The sequence below is a fragment of the Meleagris gallopavo genome, chromosome 7 (genome assembly GCF_905368555.1).
Source record: "Meleagris gallopavo chromosome 7, MGAL_WU_HG_1.1, whole genome shotgun sequence".
Lineage (NCBI taxonomy): Eukaryota > Metazoa > Chordata > Aves > Galliformes > Phasianidae > Meleagris > Meleagris gallopavo.
The window spans coordinates 30,172,604-30,193,643 of record NC_139410.1 but is presented as its reverse complement, the minus strand read 5'-3'; the positions used below and the strand labels follow the sequence as shown (position 1 = coordinate 30,193,643).

General features: G+C 37.8%; 1 protein-coding gene and 1 long non-coding RNA gene across 2 annotated transcripts in view; one reads left to right on the top strand and one right to left on the bottom strand.

Moving 5' to 3' along the window:
• The window catches only part of ZRANB3 (zinc finger RANBP2-type containing 3), a 38,437-nt gene that overhangs the window by 2,600 nt on the left and 14,797 nt on the right, over window positions 1–21,040 (top strand). The window contains exons 2-6 of the mRNA XM_085228780.1: window positions 2,640–2,798; window positions 14,169–14,187; window positions 14,872–15,050; window positions 17,088–17,319; window positions 17,516–17,601. Of these exons, the coding sequence (XP_085084906.1) occupies window positions 2,647–2,798; window positions 14,169–14,187; window positions 14,872–15,050; window positions 17,088–17,319; window positions 17,516–17,601 (668 nt within the window). The 5' untranslated portion in view covers window positions 2,640–2,646. The remainder of the gene's footprint in view (window positions 1–2,639; window positions 2,799–14,168; window positions 14,188–14,871; window positions 15,051–17,087; window positions 17,320–17,515; window positions 17,602–21,040) is intronic.
• Window positions 15,044–19,866, bottom strand: LOC146544016 (uncharacterized). The gene is made up of 3 exons (XR_014884548.1): window positions 19,290–19,866; window positions 18,172–18,285; window positions 15,044–15,363 (listed from the first exon to the last, which is right to left on the bottom strand). It is a non-coding gene; the product is annotated as an uncharacterized LOC146544016 (long non-coding RNA).

Below are 21,040 nucleotides of genomic sequence, written 5' to 3'. Positions count from 1 at the left end.
CAATGTTGCCAATTGTTCTTAGTTTTAGTAACCTGGTGGCCCTCAGAAAGCCCTTGGAAGATGGAGCAATATTATTCTCTTGTGCAGCAGTGTGGTGGCACATAGATTTTCTTCACTAAAGAGAATGTAACTTTGTCTGGAAGAGTGTGCGTCAAGTTTTGTATCTAAAAACTCATACGTGGAATTTACGTATGAGTGCTGTTCTTTTTCATATAACTTCATCAGAATCTGTTTGTTTTATTTAACAGTACTCCAGGATATTAGAAGCAAGCTGTTGCAAGCTCTGTCTTGCATGATCTTACTTTGCTGCACTGATTACTTTAACCAGTTCCATTGCCCCCAGGTCTATCTATGTAACTAGTCAGTGCAAAAACCAGGTTATTTAGCCCTGCAGATCTTTGAAGAGAATGGCAATAGCTCAGTGAGTTTCTTACTGGAAGTGTTATGATTCATCCTATCAAATCATATCTGACTTCTGAGTTGCTTCAGAAATGCATAAGTTTCAACAACTCTGAGCACAAGATGTTCTTACAAAAACTTGATACCAAGCCTTGTAGTACAAAACCTACTGTTGACAATACAAGAGGTGTATTTTGGCTGATGCTTTTTGTTCCTGTGCTCATTAAGGTCTTGCTCATTTTATAGGCTGTGAATCCAAAATTAGACAATTAGGCAGTGCAGGGTCAAAGACCTTTTGTTTATGCTCTGATGTAGGGTTTGTTCCTTTGCACATGTTTAGTTGGTGCGCTACTACTGAACAGTCTGATGTCTTAAATCTAATAAGTCCTCAGAGAACAAGAGCAGTATTTCTTCTCTGGTCTTGTTCTCATGGACAAAGTCAGCGAAGTGCACTATGAGAATTTTGATTGATGTATTCTGTGCTTTATGAATGTTTCTTTCTGAAAGGAAGATTCTGGTTTGGTTTTGTTTCTGCTGCTGCTTTGTTGTTTGTTTGTTTTTAACCTGAAACATACTGGCCATATTTTGCCATTACTTCCTGATCTTAGAGTTACAAATTTTAGTAGATATTTAGTTTCCTTATTAAAAGTTAAATGTTCTCTTTGTAATGTCCCTGAAAAAGTAAATACTTTTTAATGTCTGTAAATAAGCTGTATTTGAATGATCAATAACTATCATCATTGAATAGGGAACTTTGAAAAAAAAACTATTTCATAGCATTGAGAAAGCAATGTGCACCAACCTCTTCCAGTTGAGTGGTTAGAACATTTTATTGACAATAGGGTTGCAGGCTGTTTATCATCTGCATTATGTTGTACTTTCTAGGGAACTCTCAAGATGTGATTGGCCAACTTCTTTTCAGTGGTCTGTGGGGTAGGACAGGGGGAAATGGCCACAAGCTGGAGCATAGGAAGTTCCACACCAATATGTGAAGGAACTTCTTCCCAGTGGGGGTGACAGAGCAGTGGCACACGCTGCTCAGGGAAGTTGTGGAGTCTCCTTTTCTGGAGATATTCAAGACCAGTCTGGATGCCTAGCTGTGCAACCAGCTGTAGGAACTGCTTTGGCAGGGAGGTTGGACTTGGTGATTCCCGGACATCCCTTCCAACCCCTGCAATTCTGTGGTTCATGAGTCTGGTCCTCAATCTGACTTTGTAGCCTGGAGGGGGAAAAACCTCCAAGCTCTTAAAAATTACGAGGATACTCCTCTGTGGGTGACTTAGGAGTTTGCTCATGTGTGTGCTAATTTAAGTAGATTGCTTGTGTCCAGCTAAAGCATGTTTCTTGGACAGGTCCACCTCAGATAACTTTTAGCCAGATAGGCCAAAAGATGAAAATGAATCAACTTCAGGGGAAAAAAAAAATCCAAAAAAACTAATGTGTTTTCAAAGGCATTGTTATAAAATAAAGTCTGTTGATAAAGCACAGTGAAACACTGAGATCTCGCCAACTTTCTCTTACAATCTTGGTGACATTTTTGATGTTGAAAACAGCATTCTCCCCTTGCCCCCTTTGCTGAATGGCACCTCTTTAGAAGTGGTTTCATGGGGGAAAACTCGCTCCTTAAACGTTGCCATGGTTTTAAGCTATAAAGAGAGAAATGAAGCTTTATTGTTTGTTTTTAATTCTAAATTAAGGCAGGCAGTTCTGTGGCAACTTGATTTAGCACTTTATCTATATGGTAATACAAGTGAAGCTGTGCTACTTTGGAAACAGGAAAGATGCTTGAAGTATTTTGGATATTTTGCTTGTTTTCTTTTGGGTAAGGGTTATCAGGGGAGATTGATCTTCCTTTTGAGAGGTTCACTGAATTACAACAACTTTGTGACTTCGCCTTTCTCACATAAGCATTGTGAGGATCTTAATGACTGTCATATTTTGGAAGTTACTAATTAATATGGTGGCGATTCTGATGTTCTTCCTTTGTGATGTATTTTTTATAAATTAAATTGTCATATGTGACAGCCATTAAAAGCCTAGACTGTTAGGTGTTAGAAAAAGGCAACAGGTTAGTTTGAGTATTTCCTTTTCATTTCTTCCTACTGCTGTCAGTATAAGAGCAGCTCATGTGTAAATGTCAAGTATTTCAAGCTGTTATTATTCCATGAGGATTTATTCTATAATGTATTGCAGACCTATCTTTTAAGACAGACATCTTTTTTTGATTTTGTTTCCTGTAGGTTCAAAATGGCAAATGTGCTCCAGGACACATGTACACTTGAAGCTTCTTATTCTGAAAGTGTTGATGCTGAGCTGTCCTTTCTGCCTGAAAGACTGAGAAAGAAACTGCTTCCTTTTCAGGAGAAAGGCATCATGTTTGCACTTCAGAGGAGTGGCAGGTAAATTCCTTATTATATCATATGCTTGAATTAATTATTCTAGGTAAAAATTAATGAATGGTTACAAAGGTTATGCGGATACAGCAACACTTAGGTTAGTTATATTACTTTTTTTTATTCAACTGTAATATAACATGATTTAAAATGAAGTTGTTTTGTTTTTCTCCTACTGGAGGAGAGAGGAAATATTTAATAATGCAAAATCAGTTTGTAGTATCCAAGATCTCCACATATAAGAGGAGGCTGCTGTCAGCAGAGCCTTCTTTTTGTGATGTTAATAGAGCAGTCTGAAAATAAGTTAATTCACATTTGCTTCTGTAGTTCTTAATGGCATGGTAGATCTGTTAAGAGAATGACTAACAGATCTTGATGCATCTGTGTGGTATTCTATTTTAAACTTGGTACAATTCTGGCATGTTATCAGGGTGTTCTGGAACTCACTGAGCTGTAACAACCAAGCAGAAGACAACTTGCAGAGTGCTCAGTTAACAAGTACAGCAACTGATAGAGCATTCAACAATTAAGTACCCTATAAATCAGAAAAACAGTTTGTGCAACAGTGACTGGAAATGCTTAGCTAAGATCATGTTACTGTGTTAAAAGGTCAAAGAAGTGGGAAGCAGAATGATATCTGTGCTTCATAAGTTCTAGAATATCTAAGCAATTAGAGTAGTTTCATGACTTTAGGCTGCATGTTGCTCCTCTGGAAAGTAATGTTGTCATAGAGGTCTGGCACAAAAGAAGTGATTTGAGCTGAGGCTGTAAAGAAGTTCATATTTTCAAAATGGATGGAGGTCAGTGACAAGTGGGGGTTGGAGCTGGGACCAATACTCTGATACCTTCATCAGTGACATCAACAGTAGTAAGGTCAACTGCACCCTCAACAGTTTGCTAATGACCCAAGCTGTGGGGGTGCATCGGACACACCAGAGATGGGATGCCATCCAGAGGGACCTAGACAGGCTTGAGCAGTGGGTGGTGGGCCTAGGTGAACCTCATGAGGTTCAGCAAATCCAAATGTAAGATCTTGCACCTGGATTGAGGCAACTGTCACAACAAATACAAGTTAGAGCATGAAAGGATTGAGCACAGCCCTCCTGAAAAAGACCTGGAGGTGTTGGTGGGTGCTAATGTGGAAGTACTGCGTCCAGATGTGGAGTCCTCAGTACAGGAGAGACATAGATCTGTTGGAGTACATCCAGAGGAGAGCCACTAAAATAATCCTCTCCTTCAAGGAGAGGCTGAGAGTTGGGACTGTTCAGCCTGGAGAAGAGAAGGCCTTTTGGTAGCTAAAGGCGAGCTACACGAAAGCAGGGGACAGACTCTTTAGCAGGGTCTGTGGTCATATAATAAAGGGAGATGGCTTAAAGCTTCAAGAGGGTACACTTAGGTTGGATATAAAGGAAAAAAGATCTTCTATGGTGAGGGTGGTGAGGCACTGGAACAGATTGCCCAGAGATGTGGTTGATGCCCTGTCCCTGGAGACTTCGATCCAGCAAGGCTGGATCAGACCCTGGTCAACCTGACCTAACTCTGCATGTTCCTGTTTGCTGCAGGGGAGTTGGACTGGATGACCTGTAAGTGTCCCTTCCAACTCTAAGGATTCTATGATTCTATGTACTTTTCTGGTGTGACTGTAAGAATAACCGTACAGTTTTAGTGGATCACTAAGGTTTTGACAGAATAGGCAGCAAAGTTTGTATTTAAGAGTTGAATTTAATGTATCTGAAGCCCTAGGCTACTCATGATCTGATGTAATAAGGGGAAGTAAAGTTTACATGATATGCAATTGAGATGCATTTATATATACAAATAATAAAATTATATACATATTTTCTTGTGTAGTTTCTTTAACGTTAATTTGTGTAGGCTAATGAATGTGTTTGAAAACATAATTCTTTGCAAGCTGTTATAATATAGAGCTTCCTCAGGAAACTGCTTAACTAGATAAATTCAAATCAGGTATTTTTCTTTGAGAAGTAGCAGTTGCCTGCAATAAGCACGTAGAAAGATTTGAAATGCCTCAGCTAATGGCTGTTATGGAGGCTATGGGGTTATTTCAGTTAGGATTATGGGCTTAGTTTTTTTCTTTTCTTGAAACATTTCGTTAACAAAAGAGTGTTGAATAATACGATGCTGATGTCTTTACTGTGAAATGGGTATGAAAGTACTTGCATTATGGCTGCAAGAAATGCCATTCATTGGCATAGCAAGTTTAGCTGGGTCAAACTGGGGAATTGTTGGCACATGTTCACATAGCCTCTGAAGTAAAATATATTAAGTCAAGCTTTCCTGAGGACTGTTTTTAAAAAATCTGTCCCTTACTCAGATCTAATTTTCTTTTAGTCCCATAACAGACAACAAGAGCCTTTGCTGCTTGTAGCTGAATTTTCTTATGAGTTTGTCAGCCTCTGGCTCACCCAAATTTCTCTTTTATGCACTTCTTTATGATTTAAGCATTCTTTCACTATTCCCTTTGGTATATTTTAACAAGGTCTGATGCTTTTCCATAAAAGTGTCTTTTCTAATTTTGAAAATATATGGACATAGCACTTGAAATAAGCAATATGTGCATCTGCGCTTCTCTTTTATCTCTGAGGCTGTGCACTCCCTGTGCTGTCATCACTTAATCCATGCTTTGCTGTAGTGGCAGGAAACTGGTGTAGAGAGAATTCTCTATTATTGACTGTAGAGATTGAGTTAATGTTTTCTTAGGTTAGAGAAGCTCCTAGCATGAAAGAGGAGCAAAAAACCTGTATATTCTTGAATGAAATATACACTCTGAGATACTAATGGGGCTGGGATTAATCTATTCATTTCCCCAGTTTCCTTAATAATAAGATAAATATGCTGTTGTGATTTGAGCTTATAATTCATTAGTAAAAGTGAGGCAGAAGAGACAGGCAGATGCTAGCTTTTTCACTAAATGCTCCAAAGGTGTTGTGTATAGCAGCACAAACTGCCTAACACTTGTCTAGAAAAAAATAAAAATAGTAATTCTAGAGCCAATAAGACCACGTACTGTCTGATCTATTGGGAATCTGAGCGAGCATTCTGACTTGTTTTCTTGTAAGCATATAACTAATGTCATTCTTACATGTTGCAGGCAAGGATGCTGAATTGGAGTAGTTACCACAAAGAATGTGTGATATCAATATTTCTGTGAGACTGCAGCTAATCTAAATTCTTGTTCAACTTTTGACCATTTTGATTTTAATATGGAGAAATCAGAGAAGGATTTCCAAAATAAGAAAGCTGAAGATGATCATCATTTGTTAAGGGAGGTCTACTTACTTTCTCCACTTTTGTCACAATGACTTTGATAGATGCCAATTTAACTAGTTTCTGTGTTTGAAAATGGAATTTCTTGAATATTCATTTTGTTGAGTCATGCCTAGGAATACTTTATGAATGTTTCATTTTTACTGTACTTGGTGACTTGAAGTATTAAGTGATATCAACAAGTGCCTCCATTGGCTTTATTTCTTCAGATCAGAGGGAACTGGGTGTAAGGAGGAAGACTCAAAGAGATGAGTTCTTCTGCAGCTTTTGCAATAAGCAAATTGTATTTGATAGTAATGAGAAGTAGCTAACTGTCATTGAATGGCATTGCATTACATACTAGGCAAGAGCTACTTTGATTGCAAGTATTTCAGTCTTGAAAAATAATATCTAGGTTAAAGTTTGTAGCCTAGATTGTCAGTAGTTGAAATTAGTTTGTTATTCCATTCTGTTCCAATTAATTGATGTCAGTTTTTCTTGCAGCAATTCAGCTGGTGAGCTGATCTGTGTCTGGGGGGTTTATAAGAAAAATGGAGAGAGACTTCTTACTAGGTCCTCTAGTGATAGGGCAAGATGTAATGGTTTTGGATTAAAAGAGTATAGACTTAAATTAGACATGAGGAAGAAATTCTTTATTCAGATGTAGCAAGGCACTGGAGCGGGCTGCCCAGAGAGGCTGTGGGTGTCCCATTGATGGAGGTGTTCAAGGCCAGGATGGATGGAGCTTTGGGCAACCTGATCTAGTGGGAGCATCCCTGGCCATAGCCTGGCAGGTGGGTGGAACTGGATAGTCTTGTCTTTCAGGTCCCTTCCAAGCCAAACTGTTCTGTGGTTCTAAGTCTCTGAGTTTAAACTTTGCCTTGACCACTTTGGTTGATACGTGTTTTTTCACACATCCTTTTCCATATTGAAATATGCTGCTAATACACCCATACGGCTCTCAAACCTTCATAAACACAGATAATTGTAGATGTCTTACTCAGATACAGGTTGAGGAGTGTTGGAGAAAAGCCTAAGACTGCACAGCCATTCTCCTCTGTATTTCTTTGAAGAATTGAGAACACTGCAGATGTGGCAATTCAGTGCATCTTACATTAGATTGATGGTTGGTTTTTCATTATTTACTTTTTAAAAACACCTAATGTAATTCAAGAGCAAGGGTATAATCTAGCTGAAATCTTCTGGGGCTCTATTTTTGGTTAAACAACCTTGATTATTTTTGCAAGAAAGTCATCTATGTTTTAGTTTGAGGACTGAGTGCTGCGATTACTGACACACAAATGTAGCGGTTGCTTGCGCAGTTTTATATAAAAATACACTGAGTTCAGATTCCTTAAATAACCCTTGGTTAAGATGTTAGTGCTAAAGTGTTGGCTTGTGAGTAGGAGGTAAATTATATGTTGTAGCGTTATATAAAACTGACTCACATGAGTAGGTGAGAATCCCAAGAATATCAGAACACCCACACTAGTGAAAGAAAGATGCAAAGCTTCCTCTGTACAGCATGTTCCAAAGGCTGCACTAACAGAACCAGCTTTAGTTTGTTTGAGTAGTAACAGAATTTTTCAGTGTTTTAAGAAATCAAGTGCTACTGCTTTGACTGTTTGTCTTGGAAAATAGAACTAAAGGTGAAGGATCTTGTTCTGAAAAAGCTGCCTGCAGTTCTGGGTAAATAGCTGCAGAAAATAAATCAAAAAGTTGAATTATCCCCAGAAGCAAGCAATAATTACATTGGAGCACTATATACCCTTTAATTTTTAATCCATGGTTTATGAAGAGACAGAACTATCTAGTTTAAAGAGAATATAATTGCAAAATAATGTTGTAGTTGCAAGGAACATACAGCAATGACTGCGTGACTTACTAGGATTCTTAAATATGTATATAAATTAGATAGATTATAAAGTTAAACCTCAGACATAGGCCCGTGTGTTCCTGAACTGTTGGTGTTTTTCCAGGAGTAACTCTCAAAATTAGATTCTTTGTTTTTGTTCACATACCTTGCTGAGGTTGTCGTAATTAATACAACAAACTGTAATTGCATTGTTTACTTGGTGATGTTGCTAACATTTCAGAAGGGTTGCCTGAATGTAACCCAGACACACAGAAATAGAAATAATTATCATTTAAACACTCTTTCCTTCCCTGAAACTTTTTCAGTATTAATGTCTTTCTGATGCAGACGACTTCCTGTGGCTGTGTGACATATGCCACACAAGCTTAGCCTCAGTTTCCCTTCTGCTTCTCTAATGAACTGGTCTGCATAGATTTTGAACATCTGTTTCTCCTTATGCTTTACAAAGCTGGTTCAGTCGTCTTGACGTCAACATAACCATCAGATCTTCCTGTGCTCTGTGAGGTTTGAAAAATTATCATCCCTTCTGTCCTTCTTTTTCTTTTTCTTCCTCTGATTTTCCTCTAAGTTCCGTTTTCTCTCCAAGATTTTCTGTAGTAAGAATGTGCAAGTGCACCTTTACAGGACTGTTCTGGTAGTGTGTGCTGACTCTTGACTATCTGGTTCTGGGGCTCTGGTTCATTCAGTTTTGTGTGGACCCTTAAATTATACTCAAGATGTTCATAGATGTTTGTATTCTTTTTTGTCTGGATCAAAATTAAAGTTTCAAACCTATGTATGCTTGAGGTGAACCAACAAAACAGCTATTTGCTCTTTCTTCTCTGCATGCATATTCACCTATCAGGATACTTTCTCTTAGTTTTAAGTTAACGCATTTTGAAAGGGAAGGACTGTGAAGTCTTGGAGATCAGGTTGTGTGGTTCCCTTCTGTTTATGAAAGCTACCGCTGTGTGCAAAGCCCACTGCTGACCCTACAACTGTGAAAGGTTTATGAATACCAGGAAGATTGTAGCAGAATGTGTAATGCACTACTGTGAGATTCTGATGTGTTCTGTTAGGAAAAAATAGCAGCATTCCTTCAGAAATAGACAGATTCAGATGCCAACCTCAGGATTCACTGTGAAGAAAGGAAATGTTTAGAAATGGGAAAGGAAATGGAGGGAGCTTGCTGTTGACTGAGATGCTCATTGCCTAGTTGGACTTCTCTGCTGAGGGGAAGTGTAACTGAGGCATCTAAAATGATTTTTCCTGCTTTACTGAAACTTTTGACCATGTGGGCTGAGCCTAAAACAGGATGTGAAAGTGCGTATCATAGCTCTGATTTTTATTCTTGGATAGAGCTATTATTAAGGTGTCAAATGAACAGATGGGATGTGAACGATGAAGCTCAAATTGGGTAACTACCAGTTGAGAGGAAATGACTAATTGAACTTCAGAGAACGAGAAGTCTGTCTTCTTGCAGTCAAAATATATGAACTAAAAGTACATATTTGTCCCTTCCGTGTATCTGAAGATCTGTTTCTTTATGTTCATGCTGGCAGCTTGTCTAACTGCAGCAATGTGGAACATACTGACGTTTGTTATAAATAGCGGCTGCGTGTTTTTAAGGTTACATAAAGCAAAATGTAGGGTAGTTCTTTTGAAATGGTATCGTGTGACTATCAGATATCTGATCAGTTCTGTATGATCTGGGTTATAATGATGGAGAAATTCCATACGCTTCTAAACTAATTGATGTGGCTATAAAATGTGGGGACTCTTGGTGATTTCCCTCTCAGTGAATATAAGTTATTTTTTCCGCCTTTAAGAGCAGATACTGGACGACTTAAATGTTGTAACTGCATTAAGCAGTCATGTTTAAGACTTGTTCTAAGACTGAAAACTTCAGGGGAGCTTTAAAAACAATTTTTGTGCACCTGATTCATGTTAGTCCGTGATGTATGTAGTTAATGTTTCAGTGCCTAAACGACGTAGGGATTGCAGGCATAGGAAGAAAAGCAAGTAGTTTCCCTGCTTCAGCCTTTGATTTTTAGTACAAATTATTGTAGCAGAACAGATGGGAGAGAACTAGATTTGAAGATTTATTGCTGAATTACAGTTCTTTCAAAGGGATTTAGACTTAATAGGGTGGAAAGTGTAGTAGAAGTACTGTATCTTTATAACTGTTAACAGAAACTGTAATGTCAGTTTGGGAACACAGAATTGGAGATGTGTTTCCTGAGGCCTGTGGTGCTGGCAGGGTCCAGGCTGATTCTCTGTAAAATTTGGGTTCTGCTTTGTAATTAATAACTTTTTTCCCCTTGTGATTCTTCACAGATACAGTTATTGGTCTAATTAAGAATACAATTCTAATTTCTAGCTTCGATGTGTTAATAGGCTGAGACTTTTGTGTACCAACACTGTAGTGCCTTCTATCTCTGAAATTGTTTTTTGTGGATTTACGGAACAGAGAGAGGTGGAACAAGCATTGCATTTCAGCTTTTCCTTTTGGAGATGAAGCAATCGTATTTCTCTTGTTATTTCCTACCATGGGAGGCTCAGCTGCCCATTAATCTTTCTATTAGCTCTTTTCCACTTCTCTTTTGGCTTGTATTTATCTTCCATGGATGTGAGTGATCAAATTGTATGTGCTATTCTGGATAGCACTGCTGCATAACAGGTTTCACCTAAGACATATTCACTTGAAGTTGAAAACAGAAGGTTCTATGTGCAGAGTCTGAAAATAATTGAAAGCAGTGAAACAGAACAACTTCCTGTTGTCCTGCAGGTACTTAAGTCATCAAAGTGTACATGGCTGCAGTAAACTAGTGGGAAAAAAAATATCATTTCATGAAAAACATCTGTTCCTGTGGCTGACATACTTTTAAGAGTTTTTATTTTGATTGCTCTTAGCTTTTAATTGTCAGAGCAATTTGTAAATTTCTTTATTTTGGCTTGTTACTCTGAAAAATAGAACGAAGGTCCAAGTAGTTGGTTTGCATACGCCAAAACACAGTGCAGTAGGACCTCATGTATTCTCACTCTGATCTCTGTAAAATGTGAGGCTCACAGTAAAGTAGATTTATTTCTGCTGTGTAGGAGATGCACGCCTAAAATGACGTGATTTTCATTTCATTATTTATAATACTCTGCTAAAATAGAAGCTGATATACTGAGAAATACTGTATTTATCAGCACAAGATGGCAAGGAACATTTGTATTCCTGTTCTCTCTGCCACATTTCCTTACCAGCAGATGCTACTGAATGCAATGTACTTTCTGTATTTGTGCATTCGCTTTGATATCCTTTAGGATTAAATATAATATTAAAGAATGTTTTTAGCTTCATCTTGAGATGTCTCTGCTCTGTATGTAGCTGAATTGCTACATTTCTGCATTTGCTTGCTACTCATTTTCTGCATTTGTTTAAGGAGTTAAAACTAAAATTAATAATGATTCTCCAGCATTAGGTAGTTGTGCATTCCACTCGATTTCAGTCTTCAAACTGTTTTTAAAAATCAGTCTACTGTAAGAAGTTGCCACCTTTAAGAATCTGAATCTTCAAGAAAGAATTCTTTTTAGAAGTATAATTGAAGCAATTTGTATTAAATGGAAAAAATCACTCTTTAAAGTAAGCAATATATGGCATTATTTAAAAATAGAATTGTGTATTTGTTGTCTGCAAATTAATGTCTCTGCCCAGCTGCAAATCACAAACACAAAGGCTCCACAATCTCAAGTTGCCACTAAAAATAATTCTCTTCCTGCCTTTTTTTTTTTTCCTTTGCCTGTGTGGATTTAGCAGTTGTTTTTTTTCTTTTTTTTCTTTGTTTTGATCATTCCATCCCAACCAAGTTTGAAGTGGAAAGCATCTAAAAAGCTGAGGGTACAGCTACAAAGTGAATTACAAGTAGATAGCAACTTACAAAAACGTAAGCTATATAATATACATTTTTTTGTGCGTTGGAAGAAAATGTTGATGTTGAAATCTATAGTTTCAGGTTGAATGAGCAAGAATCAGTGTACCAGAGCTCTCAGAGTATCAAATTTGTATCCAGCACATCAGATCTGGGAACTGCCACTGTGTGTTTTCTGCCAAGCTTTGTAGTTCGACCACAGGAATGTCCATTTTGGCCCCATGGCAGGATGTGTGTTACTGAATGTGATCACAGCTCATGTTGAATACCTGCATGAATTTTCATACACCCAACACTGAAAAAGCAGTTCTGTATTATTTTAAACAATTTCTAGTATCAAAATACAGAATTTTAATGTCTTGATATGTTAAATTTACTTATAGTTGCAGAGACATGGAAGATCTCAGTTTTTTCACAGAAGGAACGTCTCATTTGAGTTGCATGGTGCAGTGGGTGCACAGTTACTCGTGTGGCAGAGAAGATTGTTTTCTCAGAAGATGCAGTGATGGGGAACAGGCAGTAGGGAATTCATCCAGAGCAATTAATCAAGACTCATTTGTGCCTGTGACTGAAAGCTATTGGGGATAGGAAGCAAAAGCTCAAGGCAAAAGTCCTTTTATTTTTATTTTAATTTTGTATTTTTTTTCCCTTGGATGTGATGGGACACAAGCAGAGTGGCCTGTGAAGTTCATTCTCTCCTGGAGCTTGGACTGTCTCTATTTCTGAGACTTGATGCTTTTCTGTCAGTAAACATTTACAAATCTTCAAAGTGATGGACTGCATGCAGCTGTCAATCTATTGGTGCCATTCAGTTCAAGCAGCAGCACCCAGTGCTGTATTTCTCAATGGTGTGACCAAGCCTTTTGTGTGGCACTGTGATACAAAACAGTGAGAGTTATTCTTCTACTTTGTTTTTTATGAAAATTTGGAAAATTATACAGTGCTTGAAAAACTCCCCAGATTATTTATTAGCTGGAGGATTAATCCAACCTCCAGTTACTTAGCTGAAACTCAAGCAGGGAATGCTATTGAGATTGCAGAAGTTGACATTCTGTTCTCATTTTAGATCTTGCTTTTAAATCTTAGCATTGATTGTAGTAAGAAGGCTCTTAGCAAGTCTGAAGCTTTGTGCAGTCTGGTGTTGTTACAGGAAAATAGAACTTTAAGTCACCCTCGTGTTGCAAGACTTAAAGGGAGTAGAGTTTTTTCTTCTTTCTTAGATGAGCAGTTTTTGTCTTCCTCTGAATTTGTTGGTGTGTGAGTATGATGTAGGTGTTTTACCTACTAATTACAAGAATTAAACTCTTAATTCTTTACCACAATTCTTTCAAATTGTATAATCTTTGTTTTTTTGTTTGCTTGGGTTTATGTTTGGAGGTTTCTTTTTTCCTTGGGATTTTGGTTTTTTTGGGGGGTGTATTTTTTTTCCAACTTGTGTGAACTTGTAGAATAGCAGAGCTAAAAGTTCATGAAATAGCTGAGGGTACAACGTTTGGAAACACGTGATGTCAGCCATTTGATGGTGTAACTGAATGTCCATCAAATAATTCCATTGGCCGTCATCCAATTTCAAAATGTTTTTGAAGGAGCTTGTCTGGGTCAGGAGCACTTAAGTTCCTGAGATCCTTTCAGACTTAAGAGAATTAATACTAAGACATAATGTAACATACCTATAGAGAAATTTATATCAGAGGTGGTGTTTGTTCAGGAAATATAAATTCACTTAAATAATTGCTTGTAGAGTTGCCATTATTTTCTCTACTTGGACTAAAGGGCTTCTAAATGAAAAAAAAAATCAAGTTCATTTTCTAATGCTTTGCCCAGTACAGCTGGGGAGGTGAAAGGATGTCTGTTTCTATTTCGAAACAAATGAAACACCTCTGGAAGTGACTTTTTCTAAATCAGTGTGCCATAGAAGTGACCCTTAGTCACAAAGAATCAAAAACAATGCTGTTTCTGAAAGACAATAAAATTGAAGATTTTCTTCAACACTGTCTCTTAAGATTACATTTAATATAGCACTAAACCAAAGCAGCAATTCAATTCCACATTGTGTGTTCTTCAATAACACTAACAAATTGAATATACAATTTTGGAGTAACTGGTTGTACTTACTATTACAATCATACCAAAATTACTTTTACTGTTGTTGTCAGAGGCACTCTGAAAAGGAAGTCTATCTTTTTTCCTTTAGTCAGAAAGAAAATCTTGTGATGAAAATCTTGGGATTCGATGAATGCGTAACTTAAATTCATAGTAAGCAATTTATAATGATTGGTTTATCAGTTATATTTACTATTAATTTTTCTGCTTTTTTTCCCCCTATTTCACCTGTAGGTGTATGATTGCTGATGAGGTAAGTGATATTCCTGTTACTTTAACATCACTTTTTCTTGTTTTAACATGCTTCGTTCAGGAAAGTTGGCACGGAGTGGAGCCTAATTCCTGTGATATTACCTAGATGTTTTGAAAATACTGAAGTGGAAAATACAAAATACTGAATTTGATGCAAACCTAGGGTTTACTTTTATTAACAGTGAAATTCATGACTTGTAATGTTTTAAATTTAGTCCATATTATGGAAGTTTGAATTTGTAATTTCTTAGCAGAGATAAAATATTTTTGTAATAAGAAGTTATAGTTACGTACAACTATAAAACCTAAATGTAAAAGAGGCAATGTTTGGGAACTGATATAGGTTCCAAGTTCTGACTTTAGATGTTTTTTAGCAGAAAGAAGCTCAAGGAAATTTCAATCTCGGCAGTATTTATCTTTTCTTTGAATAGGTTTTTAAAATGTTTTTGACAAATTAACAAGTTGAAGAGTTTGGTCAATTTCGTAGTCTATCCTACTAAGTCTCTGAACCAAAAGCCTTCTGAAATCACTGGAAAAGACACTTGTAGCTTTAATAAGCAAACCAAATATGCAGTATGTGTGAATCCCTTTAAAGAAAAGTATCGTTTTTCATTATAGATTAACTGTAGTAACAGTGATTTCCAAACATAACTTCTGTTTTTAACTTTTTTATTCCTTTTCACAGATGGGACTAGGTAAAACAATTCAAGCAATTGCTATTTCCTACTACTACAGGAAGGAATGGCCTCTCTTAATAGTAGTGCCTTCATCTCTGAGATATCCTTGGGTTGATGAGATGGAGAAGTGGATTCCAGAACTATCTCCAGATGATATTATTATCATTCAGAACAAAACTGATATTGGGTAAATTCATTATTATTCGATAGAAAGTCCTCTTTTATTCTGTAAACTGATGGCGGTATGTATTGTGTAACACACAATATATATGATCATAATGAAAAGTAAGGATTTCAACAAGATAAAAGAAATTTCAGTTGGGTTTTATGTTTCAGCAGAGAGTTGGGTTTTTGTGGTTGTTTCTCCTCTCTGTAGCTGAGAGGTCTGATTTTTGCACAGTAGCATGGGCTGTCCGCTGAAGATTTGGTTACTTTGGGGTGTTTCGTATTGAACATGTTGAACATGTTGGTCAGCTCTGATGTATTGTACTTGTTAGTTTCTGGAAAATATTTTGAACACATATTTGAAAAAAAAAATCAAGTATGCATTAGAAAATAAGGACTTAATTACAGCTGACTTTCTATTTAGAGCACTGAGAAATTTAAATGTTATAGTAAGTATTCTCTAACTGTGAAGGTCACTGTGATCCAGGTTTTCTATCTTTAGACTTAGTAGCATAAATTCATTACAGTGGGACTACAAGTCTTAGGTGCTATTAAAATAACTCTCCTATTGCAAGGAAACACTGAATTAAAAAGGTATTTGGTAATCTGTTTTGCTGTAAATAGCTTGGTTAATTTCATAGCAGCGTCTAGATATTGTTCTAAGACCTCTGGACAAAGAAGATTGACTTCCGTGTTGTCTGGAGAGTATCAGGAAATGACTGCCAAGACATGCAGATGAGAAAGTAGCTTGGAATCCTCCTTGGGGTAATTGTAACCAGACAAATCCAATTCAAAATATGTTTAAAATCATAATTAAGGGATAATTACTACTGCTAATCAAAATAAAGCTGTTAGAGGAATATGGGAAATAAAATAAAGATCCATTGAACAAGAGTGTTTTTTTATCATTTCAGTTAAACTGCACATAAAAACTCTACGCTTATACTGCTGAATGCAGCAAAGAGAAATGTGGAATAAGGGAAATGTGAAGACAAAAGTAAATGGCAAACAGAATTGTGTTCATTTCATGTTCTGAAGTTCTTAAAAGAAACAGACCTTAACCATTACTACTTTTGTTCTCAACGAGATAAGAGGAAAGCTTGGCTTTCTGCTTAATTCCCAGGAAGCTTCCTAGCTGTTAAACTAATCAATATTTTAACATAAAGGATGCTTTATGCATTTGCAAGAAAATGCAAAAACAGAGCTGACACGCTTGGTTTAGCACTTCGGGAAATTGTACTTCTGTATGTTCAACCTTTTGATTTCTCTAACTTCAGTACTTTGCTTTCCTTTTGAACTTCAACAATGAAGTGTACTGCTTGAATGTTGGTTACTTTCTTAATATAAATAGGTTTAAAATATTCTTCCTCCATGTCCAGAAGCATGGATGTACACATGCACAAACTTTAATTACTCTTAAGTACTGTAAGTACTTATTGGATTGGCTTTTGATCTCTTTCTACTGGGGAACAAATAAAAATCAGGCCAGCAGAGTGATAGTTTCTGACAGATGAATAGATCAGCTATATGTCTTTTTCTGGTAACTTGTTTGCCTAACCACTTTGTGTTTCTGTGTTTAAAGGCTCTTGAAGGGCTACAGTGCTCTCTAGTGATTTTAAAAACAATTTCTGCTTTATGCCTTTGTATGTTTTAAAATCTATTGTGAGAAATCATTTCCAATACTTGTTTTTTTTTTTTTTAAATTAAAAAAAGTCTTCATCTCTACCCACAAGGTTTTTTCATCGTATTTTCTTCCTGTCTCTTTGAGGAGGGTGAGTAAGAGTCTGTCATGATGTTGCTAAGCTTGTTGGTGTTGAACCACAATGATGTCCCCTGAAAATGGTAATGAAATGTGTGTGACTTAGAAATGTTGGATTTTTTTTCAATTGAATAGCCAATATTATTAGTCAATCTAACAATTCTGTAACTAGCCTATTCAAAAGACATCATACATACCTTTTGTTATTAAAAAAATATATATATTTCTGGAACTTGTTTGCTATGTTAATTTTCCTACAGTAAATATGTACTAAGACAACTTCTGAATTTTCCCTTTTAGGAGAATATCAAGCAGCAAAGTGACAGTTCTGGGATATGGCCTGCTAACTTCTGATGCCCAGACTTTAGTAGACGCTCTGTATAGGCAGAACTTCAAGGTAGTTGTGATTGATGAATCACACTATATGAAATCCAGGAATGCTAAACGCAGCAAGATTTTATTGCCAATTGTGCAGAAAGCCACTAGAGCAATTCTTCTTACTGGAACTCCTGCTCTGGGAAGACCTGAAGAGGTATTTAGCATCCTGTGTGTTGTTTTTTCTTTTTTTAGGGATAGTATCAGTAATATTGAGCATGGAATTTTGTTATTTTCATGAATAGTGCAGCTGGTGAATATAAGCTTAACACCATCATGTAATAAATGAGAATTATTTCTGAACAGTTTTATCCTTGAAGGCTGTTTGTCACTGACATTTCTTTTTTATAAAGCTTTTCATGCAGATTGAGGCACTTTTTCCAGGAAGATTTGGAACTTGGAGTGAATATGCCAAAAAATACTGTGATGCTCGTTTGAGGTATTACTGTACTTGCCCTTTTATTTTCTCATGAATGACTTTGATTTTCCTCTCATATGAAATAACCAATAAGTAGTGTCTCTATTGCTGTATTATACCATCATGTTTAGAGACCCAGGGAGGTGAAGTGCTGGAACAGGCTGCCCTGAGAAGTTTTGGATGCACCATTCTTGAACATGTTCAAGACTAGGTTGAATGGGGCATGATCTACTGCCTGATATAGTGATTGGCAACCCCACCCACGGAAGAGGGGTTGGAACTAAGTGATCTTTGAGATCCTGCCCACACCAAGCCATTCTATGATATCATCTCTTCCATTAAAGTGAATTAGGGACCTTAGAGAAGAAGAACATAAAAAATATATTGTACAAACAGAAGAGAAGGTTGGCACATACATGGGTTTTGTTTTCAGTGTTTAGAGATGTTTGGGAAGATGATTGAATTGATGGAAGATTTACTTTAGGAATAAATTGGAAGCTATTAAAGTTTGAGAGAGAGTGTAAGTGCCAACATTCTGTTAAGTAAAATGATTTGCCAATTTACTGTTAGTATGAAATGTATAGGTTTTACCTTTTGAGCTGGCATTTCAGCCAGAGCTGAAACTTGAGTTTCTGATTCTCAGTCCTATGCCCATGTCATGTAACAATTTCTCTTTTTATTATGGATCCAGTCTTTTTTGCTGTCCTACAACATTTGGGGAAAAGAAGATCATACGTTAGGTTCTCCAAACAAAAAGAGAAAATGTCCCAAAAACGCAGTAGTATGTTTGTAGTTCTGTTTCAGAGATTAAATATGGGCACTGTAAGAAGGTATGGGAGGGGAAGAACCTTTTAAAAAAAAAAAAAAAAAAAAAAAATTCCTTACCTACAATTTTGCATATACTAAAAACAGTAGTTTTTGTCAGCTAAATTGTTAGCATTTAGATTTAATTTTTACTGCAATAATTATGTAATTTCATTTTCATGTAACTTGGGCCTTTTTTCCTCTATCATATGTGTTTTATTAGCATCTAACTTCGAATAACGTAGAAGAGTGCTGTCTGATTTTTCAGATGGAGAAATGCTATTTTTTTCTATGGTGTTTTGACTAAATGCATCTGTAATTTTCACACCACAAGTGTGCGTGGGTACAGCATGGTTAACTACTCCATCACAGATGATTATCTTATTTTTGGAATACCATAAATATATTGAAAATCAAATTCGGGTTAGCAAGCTCTCAACAGATAATATTGTCGTCATGACTTGGCTGGAACTTAACATCCTGTGGTAATCCATTTGATAGCTCTATTTTATGCAGAACTTTCTGTGAAAATGTTTTTTACTTAAGTGTTTATAGATACCTGTTTCTAAGGATGAAGGTCAAAGTGTTTCAGCTACCATTTCTTACATCCCCAGTGCTCAAGTTGGAAGGATGAATCCTTTCAAGGACAGCCACAGACTGAAGAAAAGATAAGAGCAAAAGTTGTAGCTGTCTTCCATCTGTCTAGCAATCTGAGTGAGTTATGCCTTTATTTTGCCAGTGTAGAAATGAGTCCTCACCTCCTTCCACACTGGTCATAATCGGCCATCTGAAATCAACAGTAGCTTATAAGCCCAGTAAAGCTTAAAATTCCTTTTTTTTTCTTTTTTTTTTCTTCCCTCTTTTAAGGAAAAAATTACCAGTAATTACCAGTATAATTTACATACTTGTAAAATACTCTCCTGTCCTTGAGAAATGCCACCTGGGCTTTTCTCCAAACCCAGCAAAATCTGCCATGCTATGTATTTTGTTGCTTCTTGGCAATGTTGATACAGAAGGGCTCTTCTCTTGCAACATGTCCTTGAAAATAAAAGAAAGAAAAAGAAACACAGCTATTAATTTATTTCTCTTTTTTAGCCTTGAGCTTTTTAACTTTTAAACTTCCTCTGTTTAGCCTTGCTTTTTAATACAATTACATTTCAAACTGAATCACAGAATCACAGAATTGTAGGGGTTGGAAGGGACCTCTAGAGATCATTGAGACCAACCCCCCTGCCAAAGCAGGTTCCCTACACCAGGTCGCACAGGTAGGCGTCCAGGCGAGACTTGAATATCTCCAGAGAAGGAGACTCCACAACCTCCCTGGGCAGCCTGTTCCAGTGCTCCGTCACCCTCACCATGAAGAAGTTCTTACGCACATTCGTGCGAAACTTCCTGTACTGCAGCTTATGTCCGTTTGCCCTCGTCCTGTCTCCACGTACCACTGAAAAGAGACTGGCCTCACCGCTATGGCCGCCACACCTCAGATATTTATAAACCTGGACAGGTCCCCTCTCAGTCTTCTTTTCTCAAGGCTAAACAGACCCAGTTCACTTAGCCTTTCTTCATAGGGGAGATGCTCCAGGCCCTTCACCATCTTTGTGGCCCTCCGCTGGACTCTTTCCAAGAGATCCCTGTCTTTTTTGAACTGGAGAGCCCAGAACTGGACACAGTACTCCAGATGAGGCCTTACTAGGGCAGAGTAGAGGGGGAGGATCACCTCCCTCGACCTGCTGGACACGCTCTTCTTAATGCACCCCAGAATGCCATTGGCCTTTTTGGCCACGAGGGCACACTGCTGGCTCATGGCCAACCTGTCGTCCACCAGGACGCCAGGTCCCTCTCTGCAGAGCTCCTCTCCAGCAGCTCATCCTCCAGCCTGTATTGGTGCATGCAATTATTCCTCCCTAGTGTAAGACCCTACACTTGCTTTTGTTGAACCTCATCCGGTTTCTTACTGCCCAGCTCTCCAGCCTGTCCAGGTCTCGCTGAATGGCAGCACAGCGTTTCAGGCCTGTCAGCCAATCCTCCCAACTTCGTATAATCAGCAAACTTGCTGAGGGTGGCCACTATCCCCTCATCAAGGTCATTGATGAAGATGTTGAACAAGACCGGACCCAGCACAGACCCCTGGGGGACACACTGGTTACAGGTCTCCAGCCAGACTCTGCACCACCAACGATGACCCTCTGCGCTCTGCCACTCAGCCAGTTCTCAATCCACCTCACTGTCCACTCATCTATCCCACACTTCCTCAGCTTTGTTATAAGGATGTCGTGGGAGACCGTATCAAATGCCTTTCTAAAATCAAGGTAGATTACATCTACCGCTCTTCCCTCATCCACCCAGCATGTGACAGCATCACAGAAGGCCACCAAGTTGATCGAGCACCACCTCCCCTTGGTGAACCCATGCTGACTACTCCTGATAACCTCCTTTTCTCCCAGTTGTCTGGAGATGGTATCCCGCACAAGCTGTTCCATCACCTTTCCAGGGATGGAGGTGAGGCTGACAGGCCTATAATTACCCGGATCTTCCTTCTTGCCCTTTTTGAAGACTGGAGTGACATTGGCTATCCTCCAGTCTTCAGGGACCTCCCCTGTTGTCCAAGACCTCTCAAAAATGATGGAGAGCGGTTCGGCAATGACCTCCGCCAGCT